Source organism: Pelodiscus sinensis, chromosome 3 (assembly GCF_049634645.1).
Source record: "Pelodiscus sinensis isolate JC-2024 chromosome 3, ASM4963464v1, whole genome shotgun sequence".
In the NCBI taxonomy this organism is placed as follows: domain Eukaryota; kingdom Metazoa; phylum Chordata; order Testudines; family Trionychidae; genus Pelodiscus; species Pelodiscus sinensis.
This window is the reverse complement of record NC_134713.1, coordinates 108269096-108295915: the sequence shown is the minus strand read 5'-3', so window position 1 is coordinate 108295915 and position 26820 is coordinate 108269096. Positions and strand designations below refer to the sequence as shown.

The window sequence follows — 26820 nt, the reverse complement described above, 5'->3', positions numbered from 1 at the left end:
TGTGCAATTTGTATTTAGAGCTCTTTGTAAATAAAACTTCCTAGTTCAACTCCTGAAACGTCACCACCACTGTCTGATTTCAATTATGTGGTTTTAAAACATTATATCTTTAAATTAACAAAAGCTTTAATTCCTTTCTGAGATGCAAACTCTTTTGTTTTCCCGTTAGCCCTACTCAATAATCAGTGGAAAATGATAAATTATATATTCTTGTATCTGTTCCACTTAAGCAAGTCTGTGAAATACTGACGACCGTGATCAAACATCTTGATTGTGAAAAGTGATGAGATAGAAGTCCAGATACTCAGTTGACAATATTGTTCTGAAATGCAGCATAAACAGCACAAGTGCAAGATTCTCCAAACTTCACTGCTAATGCAGGCACCATCCCTAGCAGAGAGAAGTCTGTTCAGTCTCTTTGGCCTCAATAGTTTGAAAAAGACTTTGCTAGTTTCATATCTTTGACATCAAAATTACAGCAAAGGAAAGTGAAAGGGGTAAAAAACTCCATCTACTTTTTAATCTCCTTTTATTTTATTTTTTTACAGCTTCTTTTGAGTGACATGGATGTAGGCCATAGGTTGCTGAAAACTGCACGTGAGAAGGGTGATCGGGCTATTAAATACATGGAAGGAAATAAAGCTGACCAGTTAAGAAAAGAGATCAATGATTACATGGAACAGCTTGAAGAGCTGGCCAGCTCTATAAGGAAGGAACATACAAACTTAGAGAAGTGCCTCTACTTGTCAAAGGAATTCTCAGACAAATATAAGGCACAGACTCGATGGCTGACAGAGTACCAAGCCATCTTGCATACTCAAGTGGAGCCCAAAACTGAATTATATGAGAAGAAGGCTCAGTTATCCAAATACAAGGTAAGAATTGATTTTGTGACTCTATCATATGAATTAAGTTTTTAACTAGAGGTTACTTAGGTCAAGTTTTTAGCTTAATCGGATGCCCAAATCATAAGTGCATAGTGTCCACACCAGAGAGCCAATGTAAGCATCCACATGTGGAATTTGGGTGCCATAATAAGCTTTTAATGTTTGAAGGTTACCCATCGGGGCCAATTTTTGTTCTCATTTACATGGAATAAATATGGAATAACTCCTCTCACATCAATAGTTATTCTGGATTAATGAAAACTAATCTGAAAACTGCAGGTCAGATTCAAAGGTGACATAAATTATTATATAAATTATATGATGGTAAGTCATAAAAGTTATTTAGTAGTAAACTTTGTGGGGCATGAAAGGGAATGGATGTACCAGGGAAAGCAACTAATAGATGGGCGAAAGAACTCTAATTAGTTGCTTTTCCAACTATACGCTGCTATGATTTTGTGTAAGAGAGATGTAGCCATGTCTGGTCTTGCTGAAACAAAAGACAGGACTATGCAGCACTTTAAAGACTAACAAGATGGTTTATTAGGTGATGATAGCTCATCACCTAATAAACCATCTTGTTAGTCTTTAAAGTGCTGCATAGTCCTGTCTTTTGTTTCATCATGTGTAAATTACATGTGTAATATACATGTAAGTTATGCATTTTTTTATATTATCTTCCCCTCAGCATGTAAATTATATGCTTTTTTTGTATCTTTACTTTGGATTTCTTAAATGTACAAGTTTTCACCTAGTGATACATGCTAATATAGATAATGTACTATATACTATTATTTGTATCACCTTTGATTTTATCCTTGAATACCATAGAAAGGGATTTAGAACTCCTTCTCATCAGTATACAAACTTTATGGTGTGATGATAGAAAGAGTTGGACCAAAATTTGTTTTCCATTACACTAGTCTACATTAGCCCCCTAGTTCGAACTAGGGAGGCTAATGAGGGTGACCGAAATTGCAAATGAAGCACGAGATTTAAATATCCCGCTCTTCATTAGTATGTTCCCGGGCTTTCGCCATTTTGGAAACTGACTAGCCTGGAATAACTGCCCATGTCTACACGCGGCAGTCAAATGGGAGTTCGATGTAAACCCCTTAACTCGAATTATTTGTTAAACCTCATTCCTCGAGGAGTAACAGCTAATTCGAGTTAAGGGGTTTACGTCAAACTCCCGTTTGATTGCCACGTGTAGACACGGGCAGTTATTCCAGGCTAGTCAGTTTACAAAATGGCGACTGCCCAGGAACATGCTAATGAAGCGCGGGATATTTAAATCCCGTGCTTCATTTGCAATTTCGGTCGCCCTCATTAGCCTTCTTAGTTCGAACTAGGGGGCTAGTATAGACGTACCCTAAAAGTCAAAGGGATTACTCCGGATTTATGCTGATATAGCTGAAAGCAGAATTTGGCCTCACTACAGCTGGCAGATTTAAAATACCAGTTGATTTAATAAATGGTCTGAAAAAATCCTGCTGCTTCAATGGTGTGTTGTCAGTGGTGTTGATCATTGTAGAAGTGGAGAGATGTTTACAGGTTTTTCATCTGTTCTGACAGGGTCTGAGTATTTCCCAGACCTGAAGAAGAGCTCTCTATAAGATCAAAAACTTGTCTTTCTCACCAACAGAAGTCATCCAATAAAAGTTATTATCTTACTCATCTATCTGTAATATCAAACATGGCTTCAGCAAAAAGGAAAACAAAAATTGTTTTTTAACATTTACTTTTGTACAGAAATAATGACAGCAAAAATAAAAATTGCAACGATAATGCCAAACACCCACCTTATTAGAGTCTTTGTAATACACTGCAGGGCTCCAGATGTTTGCATAAAAATAGAGGCTCTCAGGCATCACTGTGCATATGAGGAAACCAGTATCTTGAGGCTCTCAGGCATCACTGTGCATATGAGGAAACCAGTATCTCACAGCATGTGCACATACTGTCATGTGTCACTTAGTTCTAAAATGGCAGGAATTAGGGAACAGTTGATCAGATGTTGTCCCTTTTGTTGATAGTCCATTTGCATCATTGCATTAAAGGGGATGTGACTTCTCCTGGAAGAGGCAGTGGGGTCCATCCCCAAACCTGTAAACTATAGCCATTGGCTCAGGGACTCCTCATACACACAGACACTCGCTTCACTCTCTTACTGCAGCTTCCCCCAAGATACCTATGGGGGTTTCAATGAAAAAAAAATAATACAGCCCTAGGGGCTGGTTGGGGAAGGATGGTTTCATAGAGGAGGCTGCGCCCTCTACTGTATGTGGAGGAGGAGATCTGTGATTAGAGGGGAACCTGTGAGCCTGAGATCTAAGGGAAGTGATTTTAGCACATTCTATTTATAGTATGTTTTTCACTCTAATGTTTGTGCTTGTAGTCAGTACAACAGACGGTGCTGTCCCATGAGCCTTCAATAAAATCAGTCACTGAAAAAGGAGAAGCCCTTCTTGAACTTGTGCATGACGTTACTTTAAGGGACAAAATTCAGAAACTTGAAGTCAATTACCAGGAACTCTGCAATGCGGCAAAGGTAAAAGAAATCAGCAAGTGAACTCTGGGAGTCTTCCATGTCACTAACACAAAATATGAACACTTTTTTTCCAGTTTAAAAAATTGAGGTTCTTTCTTATGGGTGACATTTCATCCCAAAGCAGAGGGCAGGCAGAAGCCCCTTCTATGTGGGGCTTATGTGGTACATTGAGTCTCGTGTGAGTACTCTGCAATGAAGTAAATTATTACCCGTGCAAATATCACAAGGAAAGCTCAAATGAATATTGAGGAATTTAAAAGTAACATTCCTGTCTGTTATTTTGTCCACTGTAATTACAAGTAATGTGTGAGATTACTACACAGGGTGTCTGCTCTATAAGTCACCCTGATATACATCTGTTCCTCTCTAAAGTCTTTGACACTTGTGGGAAGTGATGAGTTATAAATCCACCCATTCCCCACTCTTAAGTCGCAAAAAAAAAAAAAAACCCAAAACAATTTGTGCAAATGGAAGTCAACCATGGGAAAAAAATTCCTCACTTTAAACTGTTTCTCTATAAGTCCAAGGGATTTTTGGAACATATTTTGGACGTATAGCAACAAGGATTAGCTATCTTTCAAGTTGACAGTGTATTTAGGCATATGTTGTTTAAAAAAAAACTGGTCCCAGCCCTTAGGCTATGTCTACACTGCATGCTTCTTGCGCAAGAAACTTTTTGCACAAGAGAATGTCCAGACTTCATAGATGCTCTCTCGAAAGGAAATTGATTGCTATTTACAGAATGGCCACCAGGCCAGCTGTGCTTTTTTTGATTGCCTCTTTTTGCGCAAAAAAGCCCTGTTCCCTGTCCACATATATCTTTTTGCACAAGAGTTCTTGCGCAAAAAGGAGTTATTCCTTGTAGGAGGAGGAATATCTACACCGGAAAAACCTCTCTGTTCTTTTGTTTTACTAGCACAAAAACATGCTTGAGGTATGGATGCTCTGCGAGTGTTTGCGCAGAAACAAATGTTTTTGCACAAAAACTCTATAGTGTAGACCTAGCCTTACTGATGTAATAAGTTCTTTTGATGTGTTCATTGTGGGCTAGACTTAAAACACTCTTCCTGTGAGTAAATAGTTTGCAGGATCAGTCTCTTAGTAACTCTTCAGGTTTCAAAGCAACTTTTGACATCCTTTCTCTTGAAAGTGTCCTTAAAATTGTGTTCATATGGTCCCACAGGCACATGTTGAAAGCTTGACTGTTAAAGTAAAAGAGCATGAAGATTATAACAGTGACTTACAAGAAGTGGAGAAGTGGCTGTTACAAATGTCCAGCAGACTGGTCACTCCTGACCTTATGGAAAGCAGCAGCATAGAAATAATAACTCAGCAATTAGCCAACCACAAGGTAGGTCTTGTGTTTGAACACATGCCATTTGATAAGTTAAAATAAAAATAAATACTCCAGAAACTCCCCATCTCAGTTTTGGGGCTGTAACTTTTTTATCATCCTTATTTGTACTATGGATGTACAATACAGATTAAGCTGGCTTCTGCTGCCACACCCCACCTCCATGCGTGAGGCTCCCAGCTCCAGTTGTCCCTCCTCTTCCCCCCACCTGCTTAGCCATGCTTAGAGTGGCTGGCTCCTGCTCCCAGCCTCACTGTGTGGACGGGGAAGGGGCAGCTCCCAACCTCTGCAGGGCTGGAGCAATCCTCTGCCTACAGCAGCTGCTCCCAAGAGTGGTTAACTGGTTATTACCAGGTGATGCATACTGGGTACCTGTTAACTGGTTACCCATTCACATCCCTCATTTGTACTTACTCAAATATCTGACTGGCTTACCAAGAAAAATGTACTGATGCACTCACTGTCTATATCCAGATCAATGTGTTTCTGAATCATCTCATTTTAAATGAGCAGCAGTGACAGCATGTGAAGGTTATATATATATATGTCTGAATTTTGTATTAGATTTTCTCTATTTCATGCTGAGAAGAAATAGACTGCAAGTGGTAAAATAGTGCCCTCATGTCCTTGCGCTTCCTAACACTTGTGAAGGCAAAGAAACTCCTGGTTTTACTTTCATATTATTTCTCTCTTGGGTTGTAAAATATCCTCAAATACTCTCATAAAAAGCATAATTATTGCTAACAACTCACATCTGCGGTTAGTACACATTGAAGTTAAAGAAAGTCACAATCCTTTTCTCAAAATTCCTTCTAACTATGGGTCAGATAATGATGTCCTAACTTATTTCTTGATTTGTATATTATTCCGTAAGTAGTTTCATTGCGTGAAATACTGGCTCCTTTGAAGTCAATGGAAAAATTCCCATTAACCATAATGGAGTGAGGATTTCAACCATTGTTCTTAGTGGGTCAGCTTTGGCTCAATTACTGTTAACATCAAAATCTGACTCTTTTATTAGATTTGACATGGAAAAAGGGGTGAAAAGGGGCAATGAGAGGGACTGTTGACAAGGAAGAATAGAAGTTACTTAATTTAGAACAAAGCACATCATGTTGGTTTATTTAAGATGTTTGTAGTGTAGAGAAGACCCACAAATGTGGCTTTGCTATATTCTGTTAAGTGGCAGATCAGGGTCTCTTGTGTGACAAAATCTTTAACAGTTTGTATAGTCTCATAGCTGGTACATACCGGCTGTGTCTACACTGGCATGAATTTCCGGAAATGCTTAAAACGGAATACTATTCCATTTTCAGTTTTTCCGGAAAAGAAGCGTCTACATTGGCAGGCTGCTTTTCCGGAAAAGCCCTTTTTCCGGAAAAGCGTCTGTGGACAATGTAGATGCGCTTTTCCGGAAAAGACTACTGGGCTGTCTACACTGGCCCTTTTCCGGAACAGTGTTCCGGAATAAGGACTTATGCCCAAGCGGGAGCAGAATAGTTTTTCCGGAATAGCGGCTGATTTTGTACAGTAGAGCGTCGTTGCTTTTCCGGAAATTCAAGGGGCCAGTGTAGACAGCTCGCAGCTTATTCCGGAAAAGCGGCTGATTTTCCGGAATAAGTGGCCCAGTGTAGACACAGCCACCATGTTTCTCATCAAAGCTAATAACAAATATATTTAAGAACAATAATCACACATATAATGAGTTGATTGAAGAAGTTATTATTTAGAAACGATTTTACTTTCTTTATGGGTTTTTAAAACTTTTTAGGCAGTGATGGAAGAAATTGCAGGATTTGAAGACCATTTGAACAACCTTAAAAATAAAGGTGACTATTTGATCAGCCAATGTGCAGAACATCTTCAAGCAAAATTTAAGCAACAAACACAAACCCATCTGCAGGGGACAAGAGACAGTTATTCAGCCATATGTAGCACAACTCAGAGAGTAAGTCTTTTTTCAACTATGTATATTGGCTATAATTATAAGCAATTGCTTATGTATAGTATTGTAATAATTTTGTGCAGGATTGAAATAATGTATTTTAGAATTTTTGTAATAATTTGATGTTTCATGAAATTGTGTGAAAACTGGCTCTACAGGTTATGAATATACCTGTGCCACCATTCCTTATCCGCGTACCAAGATGTAAACCCAAACTGACCTAAAATCCCTATTTAAAAGGGTGCACAAATTATTATTAATATAAAATCAGGAAAAATTGTCTCCATTCAGGAGGGGACTGTGTATTTTAATCTAATTTTAGGGGAAAAAAAGTTTGACTATATTTATTATCAAAGCATAGAGTTTGTTTGGCTAAATAAATAAATAAAAATCCAGGTGCATGTCTTCATTCTGGTGAAAAGTGGTTAGCCCGGTTCATGTAACTTCCTATTAGCTCCCAATGGCTGGTAATGGAAATTCACAGCCAACAGGAACTGCCAGCAGATGTACCTATGGCAGGCAAATAAAGTGTCCGGCCTCTGGGCTGATTATTGCTCAACTCTGCCTTAGTCTCACTTGAAAATTTTACCTTATGTCTAAAAAATGCTGCTTGGTTGGAATTTGCTGACAATCATCTCATATAATGAGAAACCCGTATTTTATCTGTCTTCTGTGTCAGAAGTGAATGACCTTAACTGATCTTTTTATTCTAGGTATACCAGAGTTTGGAACATGAACTCCAGAAGCACGTTAACCATCAGGATACTCTACAACAGTGTCAGGCTTGGCTCTCTACAGTTCAGCCAGACTTAAAACCAAGCATGTGGCCACCTTTCAGCCTGGCTGATGCAGTTAAACAGGTAAAAGTTGTCCACGTGAACAATGTTTGGAACAAGCTGGGTTTATATACTCGATTATCCTTTTTGGTGTCAATCCAAGTAAGTCCCTAATATAGCAGGAAACACCCTCTGTGACTCTTTCACTCATGGAAACTTCAGAACCTCACTGGCAACTCCTAGTTCCAAGGATTTAATGTTCATGAACTAGGGGCAGCATAAGTTTTAGGCACCATGCAACTGCTCCCTTCCAGGCATGTGTCTCTTGCTGGCCCAACATCATAAATGAAAAGATATTTGAACTTAAGGTTGAGCAACTCAATAGACACTCTCAGAGCATGTCTACACTTGCTCCCTATCTTGAGACAGGGATGCAAATGTAGTGTACCGAAGTTGCTAATGAAGCGCGGGATTTAAATATCCCACGCTTAATTAGCATAATCGCGTCCAGCCACCATTTTGAAATCGCATTATTGCGAAATAAAACGTCCTGTGTAGCAGAGTTATTTCGAGAGAAATCCCTTCTCTTGAAATAACTGTTGAACCTCATTGTATGAGGAATAACAGTTATTTCGAGAGAAGGGTTTTTCTCGTAACAATGTTGCTACATGGGGCATTTTATTTCGCAATAATGCGATTTCAAAATGGCGTCCGGACAAGATTATGCTAATTAAGCATGGGATTTTTAAATCACGTGCTTCATTAGCAATTTCAGTACACTACATTTGCATCCCTGTCTCGAGATAGGGAGGAAGTATAGACATACCCTCAGTGATGTCATTGAAGAGCTTAACATTGAGGTTCCCTGTCTGCCTAGTCAACCATCTATCTATCTGTCTATTTATGTTCCCAGACCAGCCCCATGACAGTGGTGGCATAGGCACGTAGGTGTGTCATAGGAGAATTTGAGAAAGTTTTCAGCCTGAGGGTTATTGGGTTGTTCCTTGATGACAGCCTTCATGTGGATGTGGAGTTCTACCAGAGAATGTGGAGTTCTACCAGGGAAGCAAGGGAATATTTAGGGTCAGGATCAGCTCCCCAGAACCTCACACAGAATTATGGGTGTTGAGAAAATTCATCCCAGCCACACACTCCAGTAGAAACCAAACAGCAGTGGCTGGAAGACGCCTTCTTTTTCATGGCACATCAGCACTTGGGATTTGGCACAGAAGATCCGTCCCCAGATGATTCAAGGATTTTTTTTCATTTTATGTTGAAATGTACACAATAAAAGGCTGAGTTTGAAGAAGATCAGTTTCTCAACCTACATCTGCACAGTGCACTTCTCCCAGATTCTAGGGCCACTGAAAATGATGCTGGCTGTTGGAAAGGAATAATGACTGTCCCAGCCCTCAGGACTAGGGGACCTTAGTGGCATGATGATAACCTACTATATATTTTAAAGAGTTAGTCTGTTTGATCACAAACTCCTCCTAAATAATAAGAGATAGGACCACCAAATTCAGTATACTGCTTCCTCTTATAATTTAAAGTAACATAGGGTATGTCTACACTACCACCCTAGTTTGAACTAGGGTGGTAATGTAGGCAACCGGAGTTGCAAATGAAGCCCGGGATTTGAATTTCCTGGGCTTCATTTGCATAAAGCCGGGCGCCGCCATTTTTAAATGTCCGCTAGTGCGGATTCCGTGCCGTGTGGCTACACGCGGCACGGACTAGGTAGTTCGGACTAGGCTTCCTAGTCCGAACTACCATTACTCCTCCTCATTTCACTAGGAAGCCTAGTCCGAACTACCTAGTCCGTGCCGCGTGTAGCCGCGCGGCACGGAGTCCGCACTAGCGGACATTTAAAATAAGGGATAAGGGATCTTTTGGAAAAGGCTTTATTTTCCAAAAGATCCGCGTCTAGACTGGCGCTTTTTTCCGGCAAAGCTCCAAGCCGGAAAAAAGTGGCAGCCATTTTTTATGCTAATGAAGCGGGGGGGATTTAAATCCCCACTTCATTTGCAATTGCGATATGTCTAATTTGCATCCCTTTTATCCCTTTGTGTTTAAATATGTTCTTTTGTAAGGGAATACTGTATGTAGAGGACAGCATGTCCTTCAGTGCTTTGATTAAAAAAATAAACTGTCATTCTTTAGGATTGTGAAAAAACTATTTCCCATGAACCTGTTCATAAATAGTCTTAGTAATTTGTGGTTAAGACAAAATAGCCTTCTCTGAAGTGCTGCTCTTACATCTGTCCATCTGAAAATTATAATGAACATTTTAATGCAATGTGATAAATTCCAGACGATATATGAGGATTGTCTTCCTTCAGGTTAAACATTTCCGAGCTCTGCAAGAACAAGCAAGCACGTACTTGGATCTTTTGTGCTCTATGTGTGATTTGTCAGACACCACAGTGAAGAATACTGCAACAGACATTCAGCAAACAAAGCAAATGGTATGAGAGAGACTACAGCAGTCAACCTCTAATCCTTCTTAAAGTTTTAATTGCCTTGATCTATCCTCTTATACAAGGTTCATATTAGGTAATGGTTTAAAGAAACATCTTCTGTACTTACATCTTACCTTTCTCATAGAGAATTTATTTTAAATTATACTTCTATGTTGCCATCCTGTGCAATGCAAGCATCTCAGTGTGAGGTTGCTGTAGAGGGTATATTCAGGTGCAATGCTTCAGGACAGCAGCATATGGTATATATTATGGGTGTGTAAAGAAGTAGGACCTAGCCCAGTGTGCCAAGTTATTACTGTTTTTAGTGGCATAAACCTGACATGGGCTGTTTTCTAATTCTGAAGAATACATTTGCTTAAACACAAAGAAATGCTATGCTAATTTTCCTGTTAATCCCTAAAATTGGTATATCATAAAATCTGTGATAGTACTTCTAATTTTTTAACTAAAATGGACTTTTACATGTGCATACATAGAAATATATTATCAGAGATATAAGTTTATACTATATATACCAAAGCTATCCATGAAGAAACCTCATTTACATTTTTCCATAAAAAACATCTCACAGCAGGATATGCCTTATCAGGAAAAAAACCCTATATTCTGATAACATTTAAAATTCACTCAATCGAGTGCATACAGTAATCAAATTCCATATTAGAGAAGCAAGTTAAAATCCAAACCCAAGCATCCTATAAACTACAGTCTGAATATGTATACAGAATAGATAAAAGGTGCTTCAAGCTTTGGCAATAGGAACAGCTTGTTATTAACAAGCAAGAAAAAAAACATAAGTAGGATAGCACCGAGACATTTTAAGCCTTTTGAGAACCTAAATCTTAAAGGCATCTTACTATTGCATTTGAAGCAAGTAGCACTCTGTTTAACGTGACTGATGGACTCAGATTTGGTAAGCATTTTCCTTGCTGAATTCTGGGAATTCCACTAAAAGACATATAAGCAAAAGATCTGTGTTAGGTAAATTAGAATGAAACACAAAAATTGAGTTAAGTTTTCACTAAGTCGGTGAGGGGGTATATATATGTCCCTAGCTGGCATGAATCATGAAGTGCAAGCAAGACAGAAAATAGACTTTAAGTATATAGTTGTTTGTGCTTATAAAGAAATTGTTGAGCCCTGAATTATCTCTAAATAATTGCTAGATTCGTTTACTTTTTTTAGCCTCTTTCAAGATTGAATCATAATACATTTCTTTGTGTTAGCTTTCTTAGTAATGTCTTATGGCTTTCCTCTGAAACAGTTTTATTTTATGACTTTCAAAGATTAAGGCTTTTTTTGGATAGTAATGCCTTCTGAAAGTTTCACTTAGTCCCCTCAAGAATCTACTCTTTAATTGTGTCCTCTGCTCAGTTCTGTGCATTTCACACAGCTTATGAATAATTACACTAAAAATCCCCATCCCTTTTCTTTTTTCTTTCTTTGTTTTTAGATCGAGCAACAGATGATGCACTCTCAGTACCTGGCTCAGGGTTGGGAAGAAATAAAACAAATGAAGGCTGAGCTTTGGATATATTTCCAGGATGCAGACCAACAACTACAGAATATGAAGAGGAGATGGGCAGAACTGGAACCAAACATTGCCCAGAACATAGTTTTGCAGGTTAAGGTAAGGAGTCATTGTACTCTGAAAGAGAAAAAAGGAGAAAATGCATCCAACAGTTCATTTTATTATAGAACTTGCTGTATACTCAACCAGGGTTCATTAATTCTGTATGTGCCATCCAAGGAAGGGCAAGAGGGGACTGCTTTTGTTTATGATGATGCTACAGAGAACTAAAGCAAATAGGGAAATACTTTAATACTTCCCTACTGTTTTAGAGCAGTCAGTCAAATCTTTACTATGTTCCTTTGGCTTTCAGGCTAATTGCCTATTGCATTTGATTTGAAGTTAAAATGTGTGACATACTTCAAAAACTAAATAAATAACATAACTATCTCTAAAGCAGACTAAGCTATTATCTGAATTTGATTATAAATATTATTTTGCACTGTGCAGAACATATTCCATTAGAAAGAAATCTGATTTGCTTACACATATGGAGACATTTAACACACAGCCTTCAAAGCAGCATGCATTCCTATTCATTTAGAAAACAGAGATAATTTCGATTGCAGTTTTCTAATTAGCCAAAACACTGTTACAATTACTAGGAAAAATATGTTCTATTTTCCACTGAAATATCATGATAATGAAGAGTCCAAACTTGCATTCTCTGGGCTAGACTTTATTCTGCCAGTCTTAGATGTATTAGATGTTAGGTGAAAGGTCAGCGTGCTTTCCTCACACTTGTGTCCCAGTGAGGGATGGAGCATAAGAGCAATGCTTGCTCTTATCTGAGTATGGCAGGATACAAGCACTAGCAACCACAAAAGGTGTGTGGAGAATGCAGAAACATGTCTTCTCTCCCCACTGCTCCAACCAGTAATGTTATAGACCATGTATAGGAGCACCCACTGTGCACTCTGAGGCTGTGTCTAGACTACATGGCTCCATCAACGGAGCCATGTAGATTAGGGTTGTAGGCAAAGGGAAATGAAGCGGCAATTTAAATAATCGCCGCTTCATTTAAATTTACATGGCTGCCGCGCTGAGCCGACAAACAGCTGATCAGCTGTTTGTCAGCTTAGCGCGCTAGTCTGGATGCTCCCCTGCCGACATCAAAGCCCTTTGTCGGCAGCCCCGTTATTCCTTGTGGGATGAGGTTTACCGGGGCTGCCGACAAAAGGCTTTGATGTCGGCAGGGGAGCGTCCAGACTAGCGCACTGAGCTGACAAACAGCTGATCAGCTGTTTGTCGGCTCAGCGCGGCAGCCATGTAAATTTAAATGAAGTGGCGATTATTTAAATCGCTGCTTCATTTCCCTTTCCCCAATAAACAAATCTACATGGCTCCGTCGACAGAGCCATGTAGTGTAGATGTACCCTGAAAGAGTGTCACTGTGTCTACACATTCCATGTGTGCCCTTCATCTATCTGTCAGAGGTCCAGCATCTCTTAGGGCAATGCAGGTTTTCAGTGCAGCTCATGTAAAGCAGAGTCAACCCTATAGCTGTCCCCCTTATGCAAAACTCTCATTGGTTTCAGTGAAAATATCTTGTGATAATTGAATGTAGGACGTGAACCCTCCAATGGATAGTCATATGTCCAGGAATTGGAAAAGGTAGCTATTCAGCACAAAATGTCGGGTAGTTTTAAAGCACTGCAGAAAACATTGAAAAAATTTAAGTTTACTTGCCCATGTGTCAGATATTTTCAGTTTGAATCCCCTTTTATTATGTTTTTTACACTAAGAAAATTTGTATGAAAATATGGTGTTTAGTAATTAGAAGTTTATCAGTTCTTGCAGCCATGTCCCTACATGAATTGATAGTCAGTTTTGACTTGGTAAGTAACAATGACTCTGATGTCCTAATAGAAAGATGAGAACTAATTAAAATGTCCATTCAGGTGGGAGCTGGTCAAGTCCTACAGAATTTAGATCCTACATTCAGGCAAATATCTCTTATAATAACAAACGAAAGAGAAAAATATGAGAGATATTTTATTGGCAGAATTGACTACTAAAAGCTAATCTGTTCTACTTTGAGAGAGAGGTGGGAGTAGCTTTATGCCCAGAAGAAGTCAGGCCTGGGAAGGGACTGTAACTTAGGGTGCATCTACACTACAGGGCTTAACTTGAAATAAGTTACGCAAATTGAGCTACGTCAATTGTGTAGCTTATTTTGAAATTTAAATTCCATCTACACAGCACTTATTTCAAAATAGAGCACTCTTCTTCTGACTTCCCTTACTCCTCGTACAATGAGGGTTACAGGAGTCAGAGTAAGAAGTCCTTCAGCTTGACAGTATTTTGACATTTCTAAATAACTGCCTGCTATGTAGACATGACCTAAGTTATTTCAAAATAACACTAGTTATTTCAAAATAATGTTGCTGTGTAGATGTACCCTTAGTCACAATTCCTTCCCTTGTCCTCTTTTGCTCCTGTGAAGGACATAATTTACGACTAGCCATTTCTCAGTTGCAGCTTTGTAGAGACTGATCTTGTACCCCTCTACCAACCTGCACTTGGAGTGGCAAGACAGGTTGGGAAAACGATCTTACTCCCCTTTGTCTACCTGAATGGCTGCATAAAGCTGGGCTGCAGCCTGGGTCTGAGGATGATGCGTTCAGAGCTTTCATTCAAATCTCAGTTTATGTTTGTAATGGAAACACCTCCATTTCATGTTTGTTTTGTATCTCTAACAGGAATTCAGTCAGAAGCTGCAGTCTAAAGAGGCAGCTCTTACCACTGTGACTGAAAAGGTGAACAAACTAACACAAGGACAAGAGTCTCCTGAGCATAAAGAAATAGGTCACTTCACCAGTCAGTGGTTGGACCTCTGCCTTCAGGTCAACAATTTGCTCATACAGAGGGAGGAGGATCTTCAGAGGACAAAGGATTACCACGATCGCATGAATGTAGTAGAAATCTTCTTGCAAAAGTTTACAAAGGAATGGGACAACTTGGCCAGGTAGAGAGGCCTGACTTTCACAAACCCTTACTCTCACATATCCCACACTTGTTAAGAAACCCCTCCACTAAAAATTCTTTCCCCTTGCTTAGTAAAACTCCAAGAAGCAAAATTCATTGTTTTGAGGTGGAAGGAGGCTGAAATACACTGCTTATGTTTTTTATAGGCGAGATCCTCAGCTCTTTTCTTGAAAAGACATACACTAATTCACTCCAGCTGAAGATTTGAACCTTTACCTGTGCTACCTTTTCCTACTTAGAAATCCTTTAACTGCCTGGTTGTTAGATCTTGCTGAGTTACACTTTTCTAACTTTCAGCCTGTCATTCATGTATAATTTTGTAACTGGAAATGACCATGTTACAGAATTAATCAGGAATGCGCTTCCAAAAGATGTGCTCTGATATCAGTAACACATGTCTAAATAATTGCACAGTATTTTATATAATGGTTAGATTTAATTGTCAGACTATTGTATGCTTACATTTTGCATCATTGAGATGATACTTTATATAGTCTTAGGAAATATACAAATTTAAACAGTAACAGTCCAATTCTGCTCCCATTAAAGTCAGTTGGTAAAAACTCCCTTTGACTTTAATAAATTGGGTCTTAAACAAAAGTATACTTTGTTATTGTAATAATTTCTCTAGTGCAATATTTGTTTTACTAGTTACTATGCAATATATTATAATCTGTGTTAGCTGCTAGTGCTTTACATTGCTGATATGACTATTTTAGCTAATGACACCCTGCGTGGGGGAAGAAATAGTAAAAATATTAAACTTGTCATTGATGATTGAGGTAGCTATCTTCAAAGAGGTAAGGGATGTGGGCACCCAATTCCCAATGAACTTCAATATGATGAGAGTACCTAATTCTCTGTTTCTTTTAAAAACTGTATCCTGAGATACCAACTGATGTTTCTTTTTTTGTACCATGGATTTTGTCAACAGATCAGATACTGAGAGCACGACTATTCACCTGGAGGCTCTGAAAAACTTAGCATTGGCTCTGCAGGAAAGGAGATTTGCTCTTGAAGATCTGAAAGACCAGAAACAGAAAATGATGGAACATCTGAATCTAGATGACAGAGAATTGGTGAAAGAACAGACTAGTCATTTTGAACAGCGCTGGTCTCAGCTGGAGGACCTAGTAAAGAGAAAAATTCAGCTTTCTGTCACAACCTTAGAGGAGCTGAGTTTGGTGCATTCTAAATTTCAGGAACTGATGGAGTGGGCAGAAGAACAGCAGCCTAGCATCTCTGAAGCTCTTAAACAGAGCCCTCCTCCAGACCTGGCTCAGAGTCTTCTCATGGATCATCTCACCATTTGCAGTGAATTGGAAGCCAAACAGCTTATTCTCAAAGCACTCATAAAGGACGCTGACAGGGTGATGACTAACCTCGGCCTCAATGAAAGGCAGATCCTCCAGAAGTCCCTTTCAGATGCACAAAATCACATAGATTGTCTTAGTGATATGGTTGGCCAAAGGAGGAAATACCTGAATAAGGCATTATCTGAAAAGACTCAGTTCCTCATGGCAGCTTTTCAAGCTACAAACCAAATTCAACAACATGAAAAAAAGGTTATGTTCCATGAACATATATGTTTGTTGCCAGAAGATGTGAGTAAACAGATCAGGACTTGTAAGAGTGCCCAAGCTAGCCTGAAGGCTTATCAGAGTGAAATAACTGGGTTGTGGACTCAGGGAAGGGATTTAATGAAAGAAGCAACAGAACAAGAAAAAGGTGAGGTATTAAATAAACTCCAGGAATTACAGAATGTGTATGACACTGTTTTACAAAAGTGTAGCCAGCGACTGATAGAACTCGAGAAAAATACAGTTTCCAGGAAGTATTTTAAGGAAGATTTGGATAAAGCCTCTCATTGGGTAAAACAAGCTGATATTGTTACATTTCCAGAAATCAATTTAATGAATAATAACTCTGAATTATATACTCAGCTGGAAAAGTATCAGCAGATTCTTGAGCAGTCTCCTGAATATGAAAATCTTTTACTTACTCTCGAAAGAGATGGTCAGGAGATCTTGTTATCACTTAATGAAGTGGATCATTCTTACCTGGACGAAAAACTGAATGCCCTGCCACAGCAATTTAATACTGTCATAGCCTTGGCAAAAGATAAATTCTATAAGGTTCAGGAAGCAATTCATGCCCGTAAAGAATACGCTTCATTGATTGAGTTGACAACTAAGGCTCTAACTGAACTAGAAGATCAGTTTTTAAGCATGAACAAAGCTCCCACTGCTCTTTTAGCCAAAGAGGGTATGTCACTTCAGCAGGATTACACAGCTCTCCTAAGTGAAGTGGTGAACCTTGGTGCAGCAATGGATGAATTGAACCAGAAGAAGGAAGCTTTTAGAAGCACCGGCCAGCCATGGAAACCTGAAGAGATGTTAAAACTCACCTCCTTGTATCACAAGTTGAAAAGGCAAATTGAACAGAGAGTTAATTTTTTGGAAGACACTATAGAGGCCTACAAGGAACATGAGAAGATGTGCCTGCAGCTTGAGACACAATTAGAGACAGTGAAGAAAGAGCAGCTGAAAGTGAATGAAGAAACACTGCCAGCAGAGGAGAAGCTGAAAAGCTACCATTCTCTGGCTGGCAGCCTGCAAGAGACAGGGATTCTTTTGAAGCGAGTTACCGAACATCTAGAAGCACTTTGTCCTCAGCTTGACCCATCCACATATGAGACAGCAAATGCTCAGATACAGTCGTGGCAAGAGAAAATGAAGTTGTTGCATGCTGCCATTGCTGACACTGTGATGGAATGTGAAAATAGGCTGGTGCAAAGCATAGACTTCCAGACTGAGATCTGCCGTTCACTTGACTGGCTGAGATGGGTGAAAGCAGAACTTAACGGAACGCTAAGCTTGGAGCCAAAACTGCAAAACATTCAAGAAGAGATACGAAAGGTTCAGATACATCAGGAAGAAGTACAGTCAAGCCTGAGAATAATGAATGCAGTGAACCATAAAGAAAAGGAAAAGTACATGAAAGCTAAAGAACTAATACCTGCTAACTTGGAAAATAGCCTCGCTGAGCTCTCAGAACTAGATGGTGAAGTTCAAGAAGCCATACATCTGAGGCAGGTTAGTTAGTGCATTTTTAAATTATTTTATTTTATTTCATCTTGCTGGAAACAAACATCATGATAAGATTGCTTTGGTTTTTTGCCTGTGATAGCGGTGAACAGTTGGCTTTGTTAATCATATTGTCTTTTCTGAGATCTTAGGCACATTTCATAGTCCAGTCCTTTGATGCTGTATAGTGCCAAACATGAGTAAGACTCACAACAAAACACACACACACACTCTTTGTGGCCTCCTCAGAGCTTGGGTCTAGGTAGTGGGCAGAGAGAGAACACTGACCACAGTTGCTGTTACCCCTCATATGCAAGAGGATGGAAAGGGTGGAGAGTGGGTCGAGCGGTCACACCTTGTTTGGGATTCTTTTGTTGCTGTTGTGAATTGTGGCCCCTCTAACTATGTGCGGTATTTTCACTGTTGTTTCAGGCTGTTTTGACTAAACTCTATAGCCTATGCCAGAGGTACTACCAAGTGATACAAACAGCGGGTGACTGGCTTGAGGATGCCCAGGAATTGCTACATTTGGCAAGAAATGGTCTAGATGTGGAGAGCTCTGAGGAGAACCTAAGGAATCACACTGAATTTTTCAGCACCGAAAATCAATTCCTTGGTCATCTGGAGGAGCTACAAGTGCTGATGTCTGAGATGAAACCGTTTATCCAGGCCACAGCAAGAGAGGAGCTGTTACAGAATGTAGCTGTTTTAGAAGAAAAGGGCAAGATAACCAAGCAAGAATCTGAAATCCAGCAGGATCAGCTGCAGAGGTACCTTTTTATTCACTTATTTTAAATTAGAAGATTAACCTGGTGTTGGTTGGATCCTTCAGGTCAGGGATCTGAGGGTGTGGGGGGTTCAGGAGTCAGGGCAGGGGGCTTGGATTGTGGGCAGGTGCAGGAGACAAGGTTTGGAGTGAGGAGGACCTCAGGGCAGGGTATGAGGGATGAGGAGGGGCTCATGGCAGGGGGGGTGCAGGAGTCAGGGCAGGACGTGGGGAGCTCAGGGCATGGGGCAGGAGTGGCGGGAGGCTGCTCCATGGGGCTTGACCAGAACAGTGAGAGTCATACTAGAGAGCCCACTGGTCACTATTCTTTGGGGCTCTGTCTCTTGCTGTTCCTCCCCTGTGTTCATTCTAGAGTATAACTGTCCCTGCTATTAGAGCCTTCCCTTTCTGTTTTTTGAGAAACAATTGGATTCCAGGGATATCCTATTGACCTGACACAACCAACACTGACCTTGCTTTAAGTTATGATAACAACTTAAAACAAATTTAATGGTTTTTACCATTCGTGAGGAATTATTGAACAAACAAGACTCAAAGACAGATGCATAGAGAGAGAGACACAAACAGACCACATGCACACACACACACATACACACACACACTGATGATGATGAGAAAGGGGGACATTTGCTTTAGAAACTTCACTGGAGTTTAAGGGTATTCTGTTGAATAGTGCAGTATCCGGTGGTTCAGAACTTCTAGTTTGTGTTTCCTCCTGTGCCACTGACCTGCTGTTTGACCATTAGGAAATTGTTTAAGTTCTCTAAGTTTCTGTTTACTTATTTTTAAATGAGTATAGTGAGGGTTTCCTTTGGGGCCCTAGCAATAGGGGAAATGGATGAGGTGCAATGGTCACAAAACCCACAAAATTCTGAGTATTTGCAACTAGGGAACTTGGAACAATTGCATCAGTGTTATTTATAAGGTTTCATGATTTTTTGGTTGTTAGAAACTTTGAAATTCTCTCATGAAAGGTTTTAGACTCATGGTCTTTAAGGCACAAAGGGTCCATCATGATAATTCAGTCTGACCTCCTCTAGATTGAAGGCTACAGAACCTCATCCACCCATTTCTGAAAATGACACATAATTTCTGGTTGAGTTACTGAGGTTCTCAAATCATGATTTAAAGATTTCAAGTTACACAGAATTCACCATTTATGCTAGTTTATACTTGTAAGTGACCCACGTGCCATGCTGCAGAGGAAAGCAAAAAACCCCAACCGAACAGCCACCACCCGAGGTCTCTATCAATGTGACCTGGGGGAAAATTCCTTCCTGACTCCAAATATGTAATCAGTTATTCCCTGAGCATGTGGGCAAAGACACCTGCGAAAGAATTCAAATCGGAGTCCTCCTCTTCTAGTGTTTCATCACTGGCCATTGAAGATATCTGCTACTAGCAAAATAGTAGTAGTAGTAAAGTTTAGATCCTGGTGTGACAGTGTTGGATTCTAAATGATTTTGTGTTATATTCAGTCTTTCTTGCTGGTGTTTTATTTTCCAAGGTGTACATCTCAGTGGCAGGAGTACCAGACAACAAGACAGCAGGTTATTGAATTAATGAACAAAGCTGAAAAGAAATTATCTGAATTCTCTGTTGCCAAAGCCCCTTCTGGACATGAAGCAGAAGACAAATTGTTAGCTCATAAGGTAAGGAAATACTATTTTCTTCTGTTGAATTAGTTAAATATTGTGCCATATGCAGGATACTAAAACTTTACAAAATAGACTTGGTTCATGGTAAAATTCTTACCATGTGTTCCTAGCAACATGGCTGATGGAATTGATTGATAAGAACCCCTCTGCTCTTAGATGAAAGTGAGAGATAACATGAGTTGGTTTTGCCCCTCATTTTTATAGTCCAGTCATCCTTAGAAAGGTTATCCTGACATAAATTTCCTAAGATATGGAGTCCAGTGATGAAAGAGGTTCAGTGTGTGTGTTTTCTAAAATATAGGTCCATCTATTCCTGCCCCGCTTCGTTGCCAAAGAATGGTCCCTTGACAGGCAAATGTCCCATATCTTTGATGATATTTGTTTAGAGGCATTCGTTTGTCTTATGAGGAACAGGTTTACCAGAATTGTCTGGTAAACACATTTCATTCATAATTTTATCTTATGTTCATAAGTTCATATATAATATTGACTTACACATTCCCCAGGATATTCTTGACAAGCAAGTTATTAGTTGTTAAACAATACCTCACAAGGCATATTTTGTTCAGGAAACCCAGCAGAAAACAGAGCGGACGTATAGCTGGTACTGGTGACTTACCCTACCTTCTTTGCCTGGTGAATGCACTGTCTTTATAGGTTAGAGATGAGGACAGAAATTAGAGTGGGCTTCTTACTGCTCTGACTTCTGCTGGGAATAAGTAGCTTTAAATTGAGGAGCTGAAACTGGCTCCTTTTGGCTACTAGTGTCCATTTATGTCCAAGTTCATTCAGAGTGCAGATTTACTAGTGCAGGCCCTAGTGATTAAACTTGTGTGCACACATAGCTTCCACTCAAGCTACTGAAGATATGCAGAACTTTTCACATTCAGCTCATGGACTCCTCACTCATTAAGACCTGTTTAAATAATACACAGATCTAAATCAAGTTTGATAGGAGTCATTATAAAATGCAGTTACAGTAAGCACACACACAAGGCATTTTATAAATTAAATATGCTTCAAAATACACAAAATTGATTAGGTTAAGCTCACTGTTATAAGAAGGGAAACCCTGCCATTTCTTTTTCTTTTTCAGTCCCTGGTGTCTATAGTAAACGCCTTCCATGAGAAGATCACAGCTCTGGAGGAAAAAGCTTCTCAATTAGAAAAAATTGGAAATGATGCCAGTAAGGCAACCATAAGTAGGTCAATGACAACTGTCTGGCAGCGCTGGGCTCGGCTCCGGAGCGTGGCTCAAGAGCAAGAGAAGATACTGGAAGATGCAGTGCAGAAGTGGAAAGGCTTTAATGATAAGGTACAAGGATCTGTGTATCTCATTTCCATTTCATTGCTTGCATGTTTTCGCTACTTGTAATATATAACAAGACACAGGTTCAAGCATTATTTGGACATTTCCTCATAAGGCTGACAGCTGAATTAGATGGGTCAGGTAATGCTATCATCCCTATTTTACATAGGGGGAAATGGAAGCCCATCTAATTTCCCAAGGCCAAGTAGCAAGTTATTTACAATGGCGGGATCAGAAATCCTGACCCCTGTACTTATGTGTCCACACCAAATTGCACTCTGAAATAGAATGGAAATAATATTATGTACAGGCAGTCCCCGAAAAAGTGTGTCTAGACTGCAAGCAGTACTTTCGAAAAAGCAAGCCACTTTTTCGAAAGAGAGCACCCAGGCAGTCTGGATGCTCTCTTTTGAAAAAGCCCTGTTTGCATTCAAGAACGCCTTTTTTCGAAAGAGCACTTTCAAAAAAAGGCGTTCTTCCTCGTGAAATGAGGAGTACCGCCATCGAAAGAAAAGCCACGTTCTTTCGATTTAATTTCGAAAGAACGCGGCTGTAGTCTAGACGCAGCCAAGGATCTTATGTTGGTTTGACATTATTTGTTCTTGGCAAATCCATGTTGACTGTTACTTATACTTTGATTTTCTAGCTTCTTACAGATTGATGGGTTTTTTTATTTCCACCATTATCTTTATGGGTAACAAAGTTAAGGATCTGTAATTTCCTGAATCGTATTGTGGGTTGGTGATGCATTTGCCTTTTTCCAGTCCTCTGTGACCTCTCCCATTCCCCATGAGTTCTCAGAGATACTTGCTGATAGCTCCAAGATTTCTTCAGCCTGTTCCTTAAGGATGTATTGCATCAGGCCCTGTAGACTCAAAGACTTCTAATTTGTCCAAGTACCTCTTCTATTTGGGCTTTGATCCTGCCCCATTTAAACTTATGCTCACTAAATTAGTTATCTAAACTTTTTTGCTGAAAATTGAAATATAAAAGGGATTTAATACTTTGGCCATTGGTGCATTTTCTTGTCTGACCCTCACCATTGATTAATGGCCCACCTTTTCCTTGGTCTTTCTCTTGATCTAGGGTATTTGAAAAATGTTTTCTTGTTACCATTTATGTCCCTAGTCTGTTTAGCTTTGTTTGAATGTTGCCTTTTCTAATTTTATCCCACCATGTTTGTGTTGGTTTTTATTTTATATTGATCCTTCATAATTTGACCACGTTTCCACTTTGTATATGATTTTTTTCTTTAAGTTTGAGGTTGAAGATCTACTACTACTATTATACTCCCAGTCTTCCCTATTGAAATAATTTGCTTTTGTGCCTTTAATAATGTTTCTTCAAAAAACGCCAACTCTCCTAACTTCTTTTTTCCTTTAGACTTGCTTCCAATGGAATATTATCTGCCAATTTTCTGCGTTTTCCAAAGTCTGCTTCAAGTCCATTGTTTTTATTCTGCTGTTTTCTCTTCTATCATTCCTTACAATCATGAATTCTTATCATTTAATAATCACTTTCTCAAGCTGCCTTCAACGTTCAAATTATCAACCAGTTCCTCCCTATTCATCAGAATCAAATCTAGAACAGCCTCTCTCATAGTCCCTTTCCTCTGCCTTGTTACAGAATGTTGTCCCCCATGTATTTCAATAATTTTGTGGGTAATCTGTGCTCTAATAGAGGGTTTCCCAACCTGTATCTGGGTAATTGAAGTCCCCTTCATCACTATCTCCTATTTTGGATGATTTTGTTAGTGGTTTTTAAAAAGCCTCATCCTTCACTTCTTTTTGGTTAATGGTCTATCAGAGACACCTAGCATATCATCAACCTTGATTTTACTCCTTTTATCTTTACTCAGTGATTCTCCACAAGTCTGCCTCCTACATCTGTCTCAATTTCACTGCAAGGATATGCATCTTTAATATACATGGCAACATCTCCTTTTCTCCGCTTGCCTTGCCTTGCCTTCCTGAACAAGCAATCCCCTCCTATACCAATACAAATCCAAATTTGATAGAGGCAGATTAGAAGAATATGACTGCAGTTTTTTACTTCAGAGTTCTGCTATAGGTTGGATTTGAACTCACATTTCCTAGTGTTGTGTTCATATTCAATGACTATAACATTCAGAATCCTCAAGGTCTGTATCATCATCATACATTACTGATTCTAGTGATGCAGCACTTAATTTAGATCTTTTTCTACCAACTGTATCCATCTTTGGTTTTACTTTTATTGTTCTCAAAATATGTATCTCTTCCCTTAGATTAAAAAAGCCACCGTAACAATAGATCAGCTACACGGTCGCTTACCAGAGAGCTCAGTTGAGAAAGCATCAAAGACAGAGCTTCTGGATCTTCTGGATTACCACAGCACTTTCATTCTGGAGGTGGAGCAGCAGCTGTTATCTTTGGGTCTGCTTAAGCAGCATGCAGTGAACATGCTCCAGGATGTGGAAGTGGAGCCTTCTTCTCAAGATGAGCTACCTTTCATGCAAGAAATTAAAGCAATGAAAGACCGATGCCACAAGTAAGGAGAAAACAGTATTTAAATCTGGGGATCTCAAACTCCTGCCCCATGGGCCACCCAGCCAAAGCAGTTATTCAGTTTGGCAGTCTGGTCCGGGATTGGGGGAGGGCTGTCCATTTTTTAGGGATTACTGGTGAGGTCCTAGGGCAACAGCAGCATTCTGTCCCCCCACCCCCGCCTCCACTCCCTGTGATGGCAGAAGTTGAGGGGATGCAGAGTGCAGTCAGTGGATGCATTGACTCGACTGGCTCTGCTTCCCAGCATCTCCTGCCACCATGAGAAAAGTGGGGGTGGGAGGGTTGACCACTGCTGTCACCCCATTGCAACCTCCCTCTGGTAATCTCTAAGGCCACACTCCTTGAGGGATGGCCATGGGGTACGAGGAAAGGGGAGAAAGTGGAGGCAAGGCTTGGAGGATGGGAACAGATGCTTCCCCCTCTTGGGCACTTGGGGACTCCTGGGCCAGATTGCACAACTACTCTGTCTGGGGATGGCACACAGGCCGGGCATTTGAGACACCTGATTTGAATAAAGGCTATTAGATAGAAAGGTCATGTTCTTTCTACATTAGTGTACTGTTTGTTGGTAACATAAATTAAAATTTCAAAACCTCCAGCTTCTGACTCAAGTTCTCAATGGAATTATGGTAAATGTATTTAAAGTCAGGCTAGCCTGAGCGAGTAGCAAGACAAAATGGCTGAACTGTGTTTTATAACAGCTATTCCATGAATATCAGTCCGTCTCTGGATGTCACCGTGACATACAGTCAAGAAAGACTGGAGAGTGAGATATTTTTTTATCGGGCCAACTTCTGTTTATGAGACACACAAGCTGTCATGCTTACACAGCTCATTTTCAAGCCTGGGAAATGTACTCAGGGTATTACAGGTAAAAGATTGTTTAACATAAATAGTTCTGTTCCACCTTGTATTTACGTATGATGCTTATAGTGTGTTTCCTGAACCTGAAGACATGCTCTGTGTAAACTCAAAAGCATGTCTTTCTTGTCAACAGAAGATGGTATAATAAAATATATTATCTCATGTCTCTCTACTGTCCTGAGACCTGCATGGCTACAATGTCACATATAAATAGTCAAGATACACTAAGTAAAATGAGTGATCTATAGAATTAAACAGCTGAAATTTAGGCCATATCTACACTAGTATAGACACGTTAATTGAACACTGAGGGCAGCTCCAGACGGCATCCAGTACTCTTCCTTTTTTGTGAGGAGTAAGGGAAGCCAATGGGAGCAAACCATTGGACTTCCGCTGTGCGGATTGCATGGAAACGTGATATACGTCAACTCCAGCTACATGCTTAATGTACCTGGAATTGTGTATCTTAATTCGACCTTCTACTTAGACCAGGCCTTAGTGTTTTAGACTATGTCTAGACTACGCCGAAGTTTCGAAAGAGGATATGCAAATTCCCATGGATTTTTTGAGGAAGAGCGGCTTTTCGAAAAAGGGGGAGGATACCAAAAAAAAGTGTCCCGACTACTTTCACTTTTGAAAGTAAGATCGGAAGAAGATATGCAAATTCCCGCAGAATTTGCATATCCTTTTTCGAAACTTCAGCATAATCTAGATAAGCCCCTAGTGCTCTATTGTAACACCACTTAATTTTTTATTAGTTATCCTGTAAATGTATAATGTTGTGAAACAGTCTCTTGTTTTTGCTCTTTGTTTCACTCAGTTCAAATTTTGAAAAAATATAATGAAATTTTTATCAAGTTATAATTTTTCACAAATATTCTTTTATGTTTTGAAGCATGCAACAGAAGGTGAAGAAAAGTGGAAAGCTGGTGAAACAAGAACTCAAGGAACGTGAGGAGGTTGAACTAGAGATTAATATAGTGAAGTCTTGGATTCAGGAAACTAGAGAATATTTGCTAAATCCCACTACGGAAATAGATGCTCAACTTGAGGAGTTGCAGGTATATCAAACTTGTAATGTTCTCACGCCCTTTGTGAAACATCTTTGGTGTTTTCTATTTATGAGCACTAAATCAGATTAAATTAGAATGAATTTAATTATACAATATGAACGAAATCTTTACAATAGCAATTGGACAAACTGTAAAACAAACCCATTGGCTTCAGAAAGAGTGTGTGACAAGGGAATTATGATACATTCTCTCAAAAGGTGTTGGTAGCCCGTCGTGTCCGATGATGACGTCTTGAGCTTGCACAGGCTCATCGATTGTGGATTCGCATGTGGCTGAGGAGTCCAAGCCTTGAACAGCATGGGCGTTCATAGTGGGGGCTAAGGAATTGTCCTGGCTCTGTCGGTGTGGCTGCTACTATTGCTTTTCTCCTATCACAAGCATCAAGCAGGTTGTCATATGCGTGTCGTAAGAGAGCACGCCAGCCTGTTCAGTCTTCTGCATGCTACTCTAGCTGCTTTGGCTTTAATCCAGCATGAGCAATGTTGGCCTTTACGTAGTTTTTATACCTCTTGCGAGGCCTACCTTGATTCCTTTTGCCCTGGGAGAGTTCACCATAGAGGAGGTGCTTAGGAATTCTTGACTCCTCCATTTGAATGGCATGCCCTGTCCAATGAAGCTGAGCTTTCAGATTCATGGCTTCAATGCTTGTGGTTCCAGGTCTGTCAAGGACTTCCGAGTTTGTGACTCTGTCCTGCCATGGAATGTGCAGTAATGATCTCAGGCTGTGTCTGTGGAAGCACTCCAGTAGTTTCACATGTTTTCTGTATAAGGTCCAGGCTTCACATCCATACAGGAGGCTGGTCAAGACTACAGCCCTGTACACTTGAAGTTTAGTGGACTGTCGAATATTGGTCTGATTCAACACTCGTGCTTTCAGATGTCCTAATGCTTGATTGGCTTTGCACATCCTGGCATTAATTTCTTTGTCAAGGGAGCCATTATT

The 26820-nt window shown here is 39.8% G+C and overlaps 1 protein-coding gene across 12 annotated transcripts in view; it reads left to right on the top strand.

Moving 5' to 3' along the window:
* Nucleotides 1-26820, top strand: part of SYNE1 (spectrin repeat containing nuclear envelope protein 1) — a 488224-nt gene that overhangs the window by 274003 nt on the left and 187401 nt on the right. For all 12 annotated transcript variants that reach the window (XM_075924456.1, XM_075924455.1, XM_075924462.1 and 9 more), the window contains 14 exons: nucleotides 549-875; nucleotides 3286-3438; nucleotides 4622-4789; nucleotides 6564-6740; nucleotides 7451-7597; nucleotides 9856-9981; nucleotides 11450-11626; nucleotides 14269-14534; nucleotides 15489-17649; nucleotides 18073-18410; nucleotides 19935-20079; nucleotides 21182-21400; nucleotides 23661-23923; nucleotides 25700-25865. In XM_075924456.1, the coding sequence (XP_075780571.1) occupies nucleotides 549-875; nucleotides 3286-3438; nucleotides 4622-4789; nucleotides 6564-6740; nucleotides 7451-7597; nucleotides 9856-9981; nucleotides 11450-11626; nucleotides 14269-14534; nucleotides 15489-17649; nucleotides 18073-18410; nucleotides 19935-20079; nucleotides 21182-21400; nucleotides 23661-23923; nucleotides 25700-25865 (4833 nt within the window). The remainder of the gene's footprint in view (nucleotides 1-548; nucleotides 876-3285; nucleotides 3439-4621; nucleotides 4790-6563; nucleotides 6741-7450; nucleotides 7598-9855; nucleotides 9982-11449; nucleotides 11627-14268; nucleotides 14535-15488; nucleotides 17650-18072; nucleotides 18411-19934; nucleotides 20080-21181; nucleotides 21401-23660; nucleotides 23924-25699; nucleotides 25866-26820) is intronic.